Raw genomic sequence first — 14988 nt, forward strand, 5'->3', positions numbered from 1 at the left:
CTTTGTTGTTCCTTTGCCGAATCTATGGACCCCCATATGATCTGTGCTTTCTCCCATCTCCTCCTCTCCCATTAATGGTGGCACTCATTGGGATGTCTTAATAGCTTCTTTCGACTCCTCCAGAGTCATCCTTAATGTCTACCTAAATGGCACTGTCATGGTCCAAGGTCCTCAGGCCAATCTCCTCCTCTTCGATAGGTGTTTTCCCCGCCTCATCAACTTCCTCATCTCCAGAGCTGTCCCCTCCCCTCCTCTCACTCCTTGGCTACCTTACCCACTTTTTCCTCCTCTGCCACTCTTCAGGCTACCTCCACAACTCCGCAGGGCGTACCTCTGATTTGTACCCCTCCCCGGAATGTCTTAAAAGCCGGCAACCTTCTTCATCTTGCCACTCAACACTCGCTCTGCTGTCAAACACTCCGCTGACATCTGCCACCTCCTTGAAGAACTGGACCTTGATGTCCTCGGTCTTAATGAGACATGGTTCACGGCCAGCTCTGTCACAAGTTTTGACACTCTACTCCCTGAGGGCTACAAGATCCTCTCCGCACCCAGATCCACTCGACCTGGAGGGGGCGTAGCCCTGATCTTTCCAGAGTGGATTCCTGCCATTATCATTCCCATTCAAATGTACTCCTCTTTTGAATGCCTTGTCTGCAGGCTCTCAATCTCTCCTAGCCACTCTCTTACTGTTGCTACTCTCTACCGGCCCCCTGGGCAAATCACCTCTTTTCTCTGAGTGGGCTGACCTCTCCTCCTGGCCTCAACCACTCAACTCCTCCTCCTTGGTGACCTCAACATCCACCTCGATTCTCCCTGTCCCTCATCTCTGCTCTTTCGCAACCTCTGTGATTCCCTCTCCCTCGCTATCCTCCCCTCCGGCCCAACGCACTCTGCAGGACACACACTTGATGTCATAATCTCCCCTGACCTCCCCCTCTCTATCCCCCTGACCACTCCTCTCTCCTGGAGTGACCACTGCCTTCTCTCCTCCCATCTCTCACTCTCGTCCCCCCCACCCCCCAAGCCAATCCCACCACAACATTGCCACTTACTTTCTCGGACATCCGACCAATGAAGCGTGTCTCAGCTGAGGCTTTCGCTGCTACCTTCTCGTCCCCTTACTCCTCCTCTGGCTGACTCGCACCCCGACAAAACCCTGTCCCTCCTCTACACTTCTATCTCTGATACTCTTGATGCTCTTGCCCCTGTCATGAGGATCCGCTTGAAGTCAAAAGCCAAGTGTAATTCCTGGTATGACTCTGACCTAGCTACACTTAAACGTAAGTGTAGGGCGGCTGAGAGGACATGGAGGGCTTCTTGCTCATCCCCTGACAAACTGGCCTGTCGCCTGCTACAAAGGCAATACCGACTCTCTGTCCGCACTAAGAGAGCCCACATTCAAGCCTGTGTCTCTGCGGCATCTAACAATTCGGCCGAACTCTTTAAAATCTGCAAGGAGCTTACCAACCCTATGGCAGTCTCCACCCCTCCTCTTGCCTCCCAGGCTCTCTGCAATGCCCTTGCCTCACACTTTATCTCAAAAACCCAGGACATCCTGTCCACCCTCTCCTCCCCTGCCCCTCCCATTCCCTCTGTCTGTGCTTGCAGACCCCCCCTTAAGCAGCCCCCCACCGTCCTTCTCTTCCTTTCCTATTTTCGCCCCTGACGAGGTCGCTAGACAAGTCCGATCTATGAAAGCCTCGTCAAAACAGGTTCATCCCTGCTCCTCTAAAACCATCAAGGACCACATTGACACCCTCGCCTCGGCCCTTGCTGATTCTTGCAACCACTCCTTTGCCTCAGGATCCTTCCCCTCCCCTCTGAAGCACTCCCTTGTGCATCCTCTTCTCAAGAAACCCACAGCTGATTCTTCCTGTCCGACTAGCTACCGCCCAATTTCCATTACCCCCTTTCTGGGCAAACTCCTGGAAAACCTGGCCATCTCTCAGCTTAACCTTCACTCGGATTCTGTTGGATGCCTTCATGACCACCAGTCTGGCTTCAGAGCGGCCAGAAGCACGGAAACTGCTCTCCTGAACATCCGTGAAGATCTGCTCTCCAACCCGGACTCTAACATTCCCTCTGTCCTCATCCTTCCTGAGATCTCTCTTCTGCCTTTGACACAGTGAACCACACCATCCTGCTCGGCCGTCTCCGTGATAACCTGGGTATCACTGATCACGCTCTGGCCTGGCTGACCGCTTTCCTCTCTGATCGGCCCTCCCAGGTCCAACTGGGGTCCTTCCTATCATCTATCTTCCTCTCCACCTGTGGGGTTCCCCACGGGTCTAACCTCTCACCCTGGCTCTTCAACCAATACCTGGCAACTCTCGCCCACTGCATTTCCTTTTTCTGCTCAAATGTCCAGTGCTACGCTGATGACACTCAACTCATTTTCCGACTGCCCTCGGCCACCTCCTCGCCCTCTCATCTCTGACTGCCTAACTGCCATTCAAGATTGGTGTGCCGCAAATGACCTTTGTCTGAATGCCAGCAAGACTGAGATACTCCTCATCAGCACACCATCTCCATCCTTTTCCCTCGCTCTCTGGCCGGCCTCCCTTGGCCCTCCTCCTACCCCTACCTGCGAGGCTAAGAACCTCTGGGTCATCTTCGACTCCAAAATGTCCTTCTCCGCCCATATCTCTGAGGTCTCTAAAAAGTCTAACTTCCTACTGCACCTCCTCAGAGGTACTCTGCCTTTCCTCTCCTTCCCTCAGAAGCTCACTGTCTGCCAAGCCCTGGTTCTCTCTAAGTTGGACTATTGTAACAGCCTCTTTCTAAATCTACCGGCCTCTCCTCCCTCTACAACTTATCCAGAACAGGACTGCGAGACTTGTCCTTGGCCTCAAGCCCTGGGATCTTATCTCTCCAGCTCTGCAATCACTCCATTGGCTCCCAGTGGATTCAAGGATTAAATTCAAAACCCTCCATCGTCCACAAGGCTTTCTGGGGCCTGGGTCCAAAATACCTTCAGCTATCCCTCCCGCAAATACCTCCCCTCTCGAGCTCTTCGCTCCTCTACCTCTACCTCCCTCCGGGTCAATCGTTTTTCAAAGCAACGTGCTGGGGGTAGATCTCTATCTTCGGCTGGGGCCTCCCTCTGGAACAGCCTCCCTGCCACTCTAAAACTTGAGGAGACCCATCTCTTTGCTTCTGCCTTTGCTCCCTCTCTCCACTGCTGATCTGCCCTCTCTTGGCACTGTGCACCTGGCCACCCTCTGTCCCCTGGGCCCAGGTACCTGCTCACCCTGCCACCCTCCTGCACTGCCTTCCGGCCACCCCTTGCACTGGGGATTGTATCTGTACCCATACAGCCCCCCACACCCATTTTTTTTTCCTTCTTTTTCTGCACTTATCAGACTACGCAGTCTGCTGCCTTAAACACAGCAGTTGCCGGCTGCACTACCACTACCACCGTTTTTTGCCTCAAAGTTCTATTTATTATTTATTCTGCTCTCCTCTGCTCCGCACCTTCCACTCTCCCCCTTCCATGTACTTTTCCCTTTTTCCCTTTCCCATGCACTTGCGCGTTCTCAGTGTCACTGGGCCTAGTAAGATCGTTGTTGTGTTGTTCTCCCCTGTCCCCCTCCCTTGCCTAGTCGCGCTCTGAAACACTTGTGTATGAGCACGATACAAATAAAATATCATATCATTTAACAGGTATCATGTCTTAAAATCGCGGCAAAAATGGCTGTGAATACAAAATATCTTTTTGCGCCACAATCATGTAAAAGATGCGGGGAACACCCCAGCAACCCCCGGACCATTATACCATTTAAGGGGGGGGGACCCCCTGCAACCCCTGCTCCCCTTAAATGTTAAAATGGGGTACAACTTTACCAGGTCAAACCTCTGCATTTTGCCACAATTTTTCTTTTTTTTTTTTTTTTACCGGCTACCTTTTTGCCGCAATTTTATTTTACATATTTAACATACATTTTTAAATGAGCATTCTTTAAAAGGGCACTTGATGTAGCAATCAAATGTACTTTTAAAATACTTTCAGTATCAGCACAAGTTAGTGCATACTCTTTGGATATGCTTTTAACACAATTCCTACACCCGGAGATGACTTTATTCACAAGGACAGTAATGGCATTTATATATCACTAGTTATACTTTACAGATTCTGAGGTTGCCGAAAGGAATGGTTAAAGGAAGGAAAAAGGTTAAACGGGTTCTCTGGGTATGCTTAATTCTTCCAATGAAGTCTAGACAAGCCTTTCCAAGCAATAACAGTCTAAAACAAGTTACCACAGGGACAGAAATATCAAAGTCAATGGACTAGAAGAGTATGCAGGGAGCCAGGACAGCCAAAGTCAATTGGGGCACAGTCTATGGAGCTGAGGCACTTTGCACAAAGTTGGAGTGTTTGTCGAAATCACTTGTAGGGTCACAAGCTGTGAAGCCTGTAAAATGTAAGCAAATGCAAGTCTCAACTGAGAAGAGCATGGGCCTCATTACGAGTCAGGCGTTAAGGGTTAACGCCGTCGTTAACCCTTAACGCCTGATTCCAATTTTAACGGCTGCTTTTAGCAGCCGTTAAAATCCATGGCGCTAAACCGCCTGGGTGCTAATTACGGCACCGTAATTAGCGCCTTCCCCACTCCCATTATGCCCTATGGGGCAAAAATGGGAATGGGGAAGGGTAAATGGGAAATGGGGATTTACCGCCCCACTCACCTTGGAATGGGGCGGTAAATCCGCCATCCACCATGGTGTAAACATAGTTTACACCATGGTGGTAAAGTTGGTGTACTTACCGCCTGGGTCGTAATGACCCCCAATGAGGTCAGTACCCAAAGTCTCAACAGTACCTCTCGTTTGAAGAAGAGTGGTCCAGCTGGGATCTGTCCTGTTGCAGCAGTGCAGACCCTGGGTTCCTGAGCCTCTGCCATGGGGACAAGAGGGAGGATGTCTGGAGGGCTCCTGCGGCAGCTACGGGTTCTTTTCGGTTCAGTAGCACTTCACGGTTTCAGCACTTGGTAAACCGCAGATCTCGGACACCGGTTGGGCTTCTTTCACTCCTTGGGTCCTGCACTCTGGTGAGGGGACTCGTGCTTGGGTCGTCTTGCTTCTGAAGGGTCCTTGGGAGACTACGGATTTCTCGACCCCTGACACTTGGTTCCTGCAGCAGCGAAGAAGTACAGCCAGTCGGGGAGGATGGTCCCGTGGTGTTCGTCTCGGGATTAGTTTGTCCCTCTAACCCAAGGGAAGAAGTCATCCCTTCCGGAGCTTCTCTTGTTGATCAGAAAAAGGAGTTTCAGCACAGCAGCAGGACTTCACCGGGCAATTCAGAGGATACAGCAAGCTTCGTTCATGGTTTCTTCGTCAAGTGTTTCTCCCAGTGGTCGACTCTGCCTCTAGTCCCAAAACCTGTGGCCTTTTAAGCAGATTTCTCCCATTCATGCACAGCCTAGCTGTCAATCGCACAGCAGGGTGGCAGTCCTAGAAGGACAGCCAGCCAATCAGGACTGGTTGCATTCAGGCATTCCTAGAGACAAAGGACAGGGTAATTTCGGGAACCTCCCTCACATCCTGCCTTTCCAGACGCACTGGAGCCAGAGGCAGGCTTCAGGGCTGAAGCCCGCCAAAGGCAAAACAGAGGGCTCAAACCTGGCTCAAAGTGCAGAGTAAAACCCAAGAAAGACCTCACAAACAGAAAATGGTGAAAAAAGAAGACCAGGGCCATTTTGACAAAATTGTCACCCATGGGTGCTATACTGTAGCTGAGGATTCAGCCTGCAGTAGAAAAGCACAATGGTAGGAAATATGGAAGATGCAGAATGTTAGGCAAGATTGTATGTAGTACCCTTAGGGTGCACTACAACAACCCTGACCACCTGGCAATAGTAACCCAACCTTTGGTATACGTCTGTACTACACAGGTTGGTAGTTTGGACGAGTAGCCAGGCTTATCTCAAGAGGGGTCAATGTGAGCTGTAGGGGAGTTGCACAAAGATTCACAGTGACAAGTATTCAAATAAACTCTTACTCAAAAGGTTTCTTGATTAAACAAGAATTAATTTATATATCAGTGAGTTGGAATAAGCCTTCCTCGGAAGGGGCAATATAACAGTAACACTCAAATACACTTCAAGAATACACACTCTTAAGATTTCTAAATTAGTAAATACCACTTTGGGATGGCCCGCAGACACTACCTACACCCTCAGGTTACTTCAATAGGGTGTTGGGAACATTAATATATCACTGTTGCATTTAGAATCAGTTTTAGGAATATGTGAAAAGAAATAGATTATTAGAACAAAACAAGAGATCACTGTTAGGCAGAATTGCATGCAGTACCCTCTGGGACCACCACACAAAATTAGGACTACAGCTGTAAACCAAACCAACCTTTGGTATAAGTCTGTACTAAACAGTTTTTGGTAGCGAGCTGAGCAGCCGTGCTTATCTCGAGTGAATGTCAATCACAGTGGTTCAAGTAGACACTTATACTCAAGGTTTCTTGGTAAAAACACTTATTAATTTATTACACAATCATTTAGAAAACATTCACTAAAAGGAGGCAACTTAATATTATATACCAATACACTACAATACAAAACTCTAAGTTTTTGAGACAGTTGGAGCTCCCCTGAAATAGGAGCCAAATTGCAGTTCAGTTACTTAGACGTGAGCAAAAGGCCTAAGGTAAGTAGAATAGATCACATACTTGTTAGGCAGTGCAAATAGTTTGTTCACAAGAAGAGTTCAATTCAAGTCAATAGGCCTAGGCCAAAGTCAATGGGCTAGTGTTCTGGATAGGAAGAGCAGTTTTGGTATCAAACAGTAAAGTCTTTGCAAAAGTTCTCAGAAGTAGTTTAGGCGAAGAAGTATGTTGGGTCACAAGCTGATTAGGCCTCCAAGTTGGGAAAGTTTCAGGAACTTTGACCGCAAGAGTGGCGTTCTCTCAATCTGGTTGGCACAGTACCTTAGTATGAAGAAACAAATGCAGCTGAAGTCGTTGGTTCCTGGCAGTTCCTGCAGATCTCACTGTTCCTGAGCCTCAGTCGTGGGGACAAGAGGGAGGATGTCGGGGGACTCCTGCACTGCACGGGATCGTCGGAAAACGCAAACAAAATGGAGTCACTTCAGTTCCAGTAGCTGTAATTCAAGCACACAAGCTGGTGTTCCTCTCCCTGGTTAATCCTAACCAGCCTTTAGAATGGCATCCAGGTGGCTTACGAGTTGATTGGTCCCACCAACTCAAAGGGAGAAGTCCATGAACGGTGCAGGAGTTGCAGCAGCCGTCCTCTTCAGCTCTTCTTCGGTTCTTTCGTTCCAGGGGTCGACTCTGCTTTCCAGTCCAAGAGACTCTCCTTTTAAACAGTTGTCTCCCTTCCATTTCAGCCTAGCTGTCACTCACCCAGCAGGGTGGCTGTCCTTGCCGGACAGTCTGCCAGCCAATCACGCCAGAGTACATTTGGGTCTCCTAGGAGACTAAGCACAGGGAGTTTCGGGCACCTCCCTCACTTCCTGCCCACCCCAGACAGACGCCAGAGGCGGTCTTCTGTCCTGAAGCCTGCCAAAGGCATACGAACAAAGGGACCAGACCTGGTTTGGCGCGCATAGACAAACACTAGAAGGACCTTTCCAAAAAGAAACAGTGAAAAAAGAAGGCCGAGTCCTGTTTAAACAAAGGGGTTTAAGGCGCCATCTTGAAAAACATGGCTCCCATGATTTTTAGCTACTGGCTTTCGGGAATAATCATAGTAGTTTGTTGTAAAACATCTGCCACCAGCCTTTTCAATAGGAAAGGGTAGCATTTGACTAATACATGAGTATTTAGACACAGGGGATACTATGTAACCCCTCCAGCACTCCATTGTAAGATGGTGTGTGCTGGGTCTAGGAATTTGGAAAGACTAGTAAAGTCAATTTCACTTTACATTCTCTGGGAAACAGTTTCTCCCATAGAAGGTAGTTAAACCTTTGGGCAGTCTAAAAGACATCCCTGTGTCGCTGCACTGAGGGTGCTGTGTAACACATGCGAAAAGATGATGCCTATGGAGTTATCTAAAACTCCATAATCAAAGAACACAAGTGTAAAACACACATCAAAATACATGAGTGGGGAAAAAGGCTCGCACTCTTTCCAGGTAAAAAAATCAAGTCCTCAAAATCCAGCAAAGTTGCTGGGGGTCTCTAAGGTGAAGGGAATTAGCACATTTATGAGAATTCTCCCTAACAATCACACAAATATTCTGAAGCAGGTAAGTACTTTTGGTAACCCCCAATGCAAAGTTAGTTAACCCTTTGCCGGAAGGAAGACACAACACCTAAGCAGAGGAGAGAAGAGTCATTCAGGGAGCCAGGCCAGCCAATGTTAAGTTAGCAAAAGTCGAGGGGAACTGAAGCACTTCTTGCAGTTGTAAAAGTCGCACAATGTTTTAGAAGTCTTTGTAGAATAAGAAGAAATTCAAAGTAGGGCCACAAAGCTGATTAGGCTTGTGAAGTAAAGAAGCTGTTAGAAACTCTACAGGGGCAACCAAGACAAGTCTCCAACGAGGACAAGCAAGGTGGCACAACAAGAAGTGAGTTCTCTCAGACTTAACAATACCTTTAGGTTGAAGAAAAGTGCAGCAGATGTTTCTGTGCAGCTCTGCAGATCCTGGTGTTCCTGGGCCTCGGTCCTGGGGACAAGATGGAGGATGTCTGGAGGACTCCTGCACTGCAATGGGACGGTAGGCAACAGAAAAGGACCAACTACTATTCAGTGGCACTTTGCAGTTTCAGCTTCACGTCTCAGCAAATAGCACCACCGTGGACTCTTGGCTGTTGAGATGGTCTTTCCTTGCATCTGGGGTCCAGCACTCTGTTGAGGTGACTCAGGCTTGGTCAGTCCAGAGGATCTTCCGGGAGCTCTTGGCCAACTTAATGCACGCAATCTGGTGTTCCTCTCCCTGGCTCTTCGGTTCCAGCAGCAACTGCAGTGGAAAGTGAACCAGCTTCGAGAGGATGTCCAAGTGGCTTTCTTTGGAGTCGATTGGTCCCACCAACTCAAGGGGAGAAGTCGCCCTTGCAGGGCTTCTCTAGTCGAGACGAATTCGGAGCTTTAGCACAGCAGCAGGGCTTCACTGGGCAAACCAACGGTCCAGGAGTTGCAGCAGGCGTCTCTTCCAAGTTCTTCTTCTGATTCCTTTGTCCAGTGGTTGACTCTGGTTTCCAAGCCAAAAAGACTCACCTTTTATGCAGGTTTCACCCATTCATTCCAGCCTAGCTGCCAGTCACCCAGCAGGGTGGCTGTCCTTGCTGGACAGCCAGCCGGCCAATCGCCTTGGAGTGCATTCCTGTCACCTAGGAGACTAAGCACAGGGAGTTTCGGGCACCCCCTCGCTTTCTGCCCCCGCTAGACACCCTGGAGTCAGAGGTGGGCTTCACTCTTGAATCCCACCAACAACCAAACGAACAAAGGGACCAAACCTGGTTTGGCGCGCAGATTAAATCTCAAGAAGGACCTTTCCACAATGAAATGGCGAAAGAAGACGACCGGGCGCACCCTTAGGTACTTTGCCGCGAACGCAGCCTGTGGTAAAAGCACACCACAATAGTTAAACGGAAACCACTGTCAGGGCCTTCGGTCGTCGTCTTCTGGTGCAGAGGCAGCACAAACGCCTCGCTTCCCGTTAGGTCTTGGGTCCCGGTGATTATACCATCGCAGGCTTCCGCGACCCTTCGGGGAAAGAGTGTTAGGGTCCATGGACTGGATAGGTAGGGGGTTGTAGGATCACCGGATAGAGGAGTAGGAAGGAGTTGTGGATAGGAATGGGGAAATTAGGGTAACGTGCTCCTTGGCTCCTGCTTCCTTCTTGTGGAGTTTCAATCTGTCACTCCTACACACTTCACAACATTCAGTATGCACTAGATATGGGAGCCTTTGTGCTGGATCTCCAACCAGTTGGCTAGATGCCTCTACTGTACCAGAGAGTACGCCACCATTCTTCACAGAGTTATATAAAACGTTTCTCACATTACTGCATGTAAGATTCCCACATTACTGCATGTAGGATTAAACTCTCCCCACATTGCTTCCTGGAAGGCACAGATACACCTAGAACAGACCCTTACTTTACCCATTAGGATCGCCCTTTCATTAGTGGCAACAAGAAACATAAACATTGACTTAGCTTTGTTCTCAGATGAATTCTGTGGCTTCTGCCGTTCGCTTTTCTGTCCACGCACTATTCTGCAAGGGTTGTCAGAACGGGTGCGTGTGTTAGTCCTACCATTAAAGGGTTAATCGTTCAGAGTGCGGGCGGCCCGTGCCTAGCGACTGCCTCACAGAGGCCGAAGGAGTCTGGACAGTACAATGCCCCCAGGGTGCATGCGGTAGTTGTGCAAGCACTGCTCATGCAGGATTAGTAATCTGTGCCCCAAGAGTTAGTTTCGTTTTGCACGCGACTTGGTTTTCGTGCTGTTTGTATTAGTTTAGGGAAATCCCTTCCATGCAGTTAGCCGCAGCGCGTAGGAAACATGATATGCTACTTATCTTGACTGTGACGCGGGGCTTGGGGTATGCTTTCAGGCGGGCGGGTGCCCTGCTGTGCTTGCCGATCAGAGAAGACTTCCTCCATCCCTACTGTTGACACTGAATTGGCACGGACACGTACATTAGTTTTAATTGGCACTCGGAGCAGAAGCACTGGCTAATCACGTGGCATGGAATATGGTCGGCATCCCATGTAATCTCCTGTGTTCCCTCTGGCGCCTCTCTCCTGGTTCCACCATGTCTCCGGGCTCCAACCCGCAGCCACCTTTTCCACCTCACCCCGAGTGTTCGAACAACTAACCCTGTACGCACTCATTCCCACCCCGCTTACCTGTCATCCTGCACCCAGACTGCCTCCCTGCTGACTCTGTTGTCATGCTTGCCCGTAGTAGTAGTAAAATAACTTGCCCCCTTTATTCATTTCCATGGCGGCCATTTTAGCATTTTGTTTTTCTGTGAAATTGAGCATTCAAAGTCGGGACCACAATTTCCCTTGAGCAAAAAACATAAGCAGTGTGGGGGGAATGACCTGGGTGCTAATAGTTATTGCCTCAACATACAGTGACAGATGGGGCTGATTACAGGCCTGAGCTTTTGCATGCTGATAGGTTAATTAAGGATCACTTAAATGCTTTCAAGACAATCCAGACGGGGTACCTTGTGAGCATATGGTTTTGTGTTTAGAGCGAAGATGCTTAGAGTTGATTCTGTTGTGCTGATAGATTTGCATTTCCCTTTGGTTTCTTTTAGACCAGTGGAGTTGTTGCATGAATAAAGCATTATCTATAGGTGGTCATGGTTTGATAGCTTTGGAAGCTTTGTTATCTGTAGGATTATTTATTTTACTGGGGAGTTGATGCACATTTTTTCTTCATCATGTGCCTCTTCGCCAAGCACATACTACTAGAATAAATTACCAATCGCACAGTGTGGCAGGACTTAACCAGAATCTGAGCTCAATACTCACCATCTAAACCAGCAGACCGCACTTGCAATTGTGATGTTCCACGGAACCCATCCCCACAAAAATATATCCCATTCCCTCTGCCACGATTGACTGCTTGTCATCCACGGGCAAACGGGATCGGAGCTGCCCCAGAAGTGGCGCATCTTTGCAGAATAAGTGCCCACTCGATTTATGGCACAAATCTGAACCGTACAAAAAAATAAGTGCATTCATTTGTGTAAAACCGCGTTAATTCATACCAAAATAGGGGGTTTGGCTACATTGACTTAAAATCTTCTCTGGAGCACAACTGCTCTGGAATTCATGAGTTGTAATCTGCCAAATTGCACGTTAGGCAGACTAGCACATCAACATGCAATGCCAAGTATGCCAGTGTATACGTTTTGCTATTGCGTATAGGTGAAAAATATTTTCTAACTTAATTCCCTATTTAATATTATTGCTCAAAAAAGGCTGACTGTGATTAAAGGTTGGCTTTTACCAATATTTGAAATCATTTCAGTAATCAAAAACTCATGACATGTGTTGATGGAAGCCTAAAAGAATTGTGATTGTTAGTGAATTGTGCCTGCGGTTCTCCTAGAGGTGTTTCCTGATGTGGGCAGCAATTATTTTATTTAACATGCTCGCTACATATCTAAACCTGAAGTGTTGCTACTGTGTATTGCTACCATTACATTTTCCTTTTTCGCTAATGAATGGAAACATGGACTTGAATATAGTTTGTTCATGGCTGGACACTTGACACAGGTGTGAGGTGTATTTGCCTCAGAAGAACAGTAAACAGTTGGTTCCTACAATACTGCAGAAAGAACCACAACCACTAAATGAGTACATGAGGGCATAAGCATATGGTGTGTTTGACGAAAACCTTTTATCTGAGCTGTGCCTTTAACTATAAATCCATCCCATACCTCTCCCAATTATCTGGAAAAGATGGGATACGATGTGTGGCTTTTTTCCTCTTTCCAGCATGGTTTTCGAGTGGCCAATGCCCCTCGTGACCACGTCTCCATAGTGGTGGCGATTGCTTCCAATAAAAGCTACACTAAATGGACCATCCTTTTGCTTCTAGTTGAATCTACTATTGATTGTGGCTGCCTTCACATGATCATCACAGAAAAACAGGCATACTTTCGGAATTGGGAATGTGACTGGCCCTCTTTATGCAAAGAGGTCGAAGTTGCTTTGGGCAGAGATGTTTGGAAAGTCTGAGTTCCTGCAATTTCTCGCATGGCTCTGCAGATTGTGGTTCTCCAGATGTGTTGGACCAAGATGCCCATGATCCTTCAGTATTGACTATGCAATCTGGAGTTGATGGGAGTTGCAGTTCTAAACATGTTTCAGGGGCAAATGTTGCAGGCCCATGCTCTAGAGGAAGGCAAAAGCAAATTGATCGTTTATTGGAAGTTGGAGCTCCTACAGTGTCTTCCCCTTTAGAGAATGGCTAAGGCTCCTTTGTGTGGTGGGTTTCAAGTCGATGCTACTGCAGTGTCCCCACTTTTAGAGGGGTTTTGAGTCATCTTGGCAAGGGGTGTGATGGAAGGTCGGTGTTCCTGTAATAGCCTATGCAGAAGTGCCAGACTTTGGTTTTTAATGCTGCTCAATAATAGACTTTGACATATCGAATGCTTATAAGTAATAAAATCAATGTAGTGTTGTCTGGTGCTAGATACTCAGTAATACCTTTTTTGTATCGGACTCTCAGCGATTACTTCTGTCAGAAGCAGAACATCTCGTGTTGCCTTATTTCTTCCACAATATGAGATGATTTGCCTTTGTGTTTTCAGGTCACAGCTGTCACCCACGCATTTCAGCAACTGCCTTCGCTGGTCTCAAGAAAACTGGTAGCCAAACGCTCTCCTTTTCCACTCAGTTCCCTCTCCTTTTCTGCACTCTCACCAAATACTCAAATGTACTGTATTCTTAACCATGATTTACACATAAAGGGAGAATCTTCTCAAGCACATTATTTTCTAAGGGGAGCCACTTCATGTTATATTCTGTGTGGGCCCTGAATACATTATTGTCCTCCCCTGTGTGTTTGTTGAAGGGGCTTCCTGTTGGGTTACAGACTTTTGACCGATAGGTAAATGGTTTGCACAGATGGCCTTTCCGGAATGTAGACCATTTCCTGACATACTGATGTTATTAAACGGCTGAAAGGCTGGGGTAAAGACAGTTACTTGTGATGCAGGACCTTGACTAACATTTTGAGTGTTAGGCCCTTATGGGGACATAGACTGAAATTCACTGGTTTCTCTGGAAGCCTATCCGTTGCTGACAGTTAATTTCCTGTCATTGTTAGTGTATCGAAACAGCTACCAAAAACTACTTTAATTCCTGAAAAAGTGTTTTACTTTCATATAGGCAAATGTGCAGATTACAAACTGTCACAATTGCTTTATTTGTTCGGCCTCAACAGTCAGAACCAAATGTAGCTTCTTCAAAGAATAGGTAGAGTGCATATTAGAGAGATAAGTTATCCACTACAGCATAGTCGCATTGCAGGGCGGAGCTAGCTAGATTGGCCTCAAGTGTGCATTGAAGCCCAGTGTCAATGACGCCGTGTGTCAAGGACACTGTGCCCAGCTCTGTAAAACACAAAAATGCACCAATGTTGTGAAATGTGCACAGGCATGGAGCAAGGCTGTATGTGCTCTTTACATAGGATGCCTTTGTCTACACTAACGCACACTTGTGAGTTATTTTCTAGTATGGAGGTTCCATTTAAAAAGTGAAAATATCATTTTAGAAAATATTTTGATGGACATAGTTTAAGCATGGGCTTCGAGCTCTTTAGAATATACCCATACCCTTAATTGCTGTGTTCAGAGTTTCCTGTGACTTCACACCACAGGCCTGCCTTTGCTACGGATGCTGGGAATTAGGTATTATCAAGTGACGTATATGGCACTATAGTTTGCTTTTCAACACTGGCCAATTTCCTTGTATTACCCACCCACCTTAAGACTTCACAACAAAGTCCCAAAGGTCAGCCTTTAACAGTATTTTATGAAGTAGCTCCATACATTGAAGCCAGCAGTTGTTGCTGTTGTGCTGACTTGCCACCTGCCCACTTGCAATTGTCTGCTCTTGCCCTGCATGCCAGTGGGGAATTATCCCCATTTAACATCCAATCCTAGATTCTCCCAGGCAATACCGTGTCCTACCAGTTTACTGGTAACTGTCGTCTGGAATGGACACTTGAATGCATAGAGTAGTGAGGACTGTAATAAACCTGACAATATAAACCTATAAAGTGAAACATCTTTCCCCTCGCCCCCCTTCTGTATATTTTATGTATGTATGAACAGGAACCTTTTTCTTCAAGTTTGTCTGTTCTCTTTACCCCTTTGACTGCAGTGAAGCAGCAGCTCATGCTGTGGCAACCCTTGCTGAAGCTACCCTCCAGGGTGGGGGACAGATCGTCTTGTCTGGGGAAACAGCCGCGGCAGTTGGAGCACTTACTGGAGTCCAAGATGCCAATGGTAAGGGGAAAATGTCTCATCCTTGCTGT

The 14988-nt window shown here is 47.5% G+C and overlaps 1 protein-coding gene across 7 annotated transcripts in view; it reads left to right on the forward strand.

The window, feature by feature from the left end:
* Positions 1-14988, forward strand: part of NRF1 (nuclear respiratory factor 1) — a 705079-nt gene that overhangs the window by 484321 nt on the left and 205770 nt on the right. For 4 of the 7 annotated variants that reach the window (XM_069629591.1, XM_069629590.1, XM_069629593.1 and 1 more), the window contains 2 exons: positions 13259-13315; positions 14835-14959. In XM_069629591.1, coding sequence (XP_069485692.1) covers positions 13259-13315; positions 14835-14959 — 182 coding nt within the window. The remainder of the gene's footprint in view (positions 1-13258; positions 13316-14834; positions 14960-14988) is intronic. The other 3 variants (XM_069629596.1, XM_069629594.1, XM_069629595.1) reach the window with 1 other exon arrangement.

This window comes from Ambystoma mexicanum, chromosome 12, assembly GCF_040938575.1.
Source record: "Ambystoma mexicanum isolate Mex_15411 chromosome 12, UKY_AmexF1_1, whole genome shotgun sequence".
NCBI lineage: Eukaryota > Metazoa > Chordata > Amphibia > Caudata > Ambystomatidae > Ambystoma > Ambystoma mexicanum.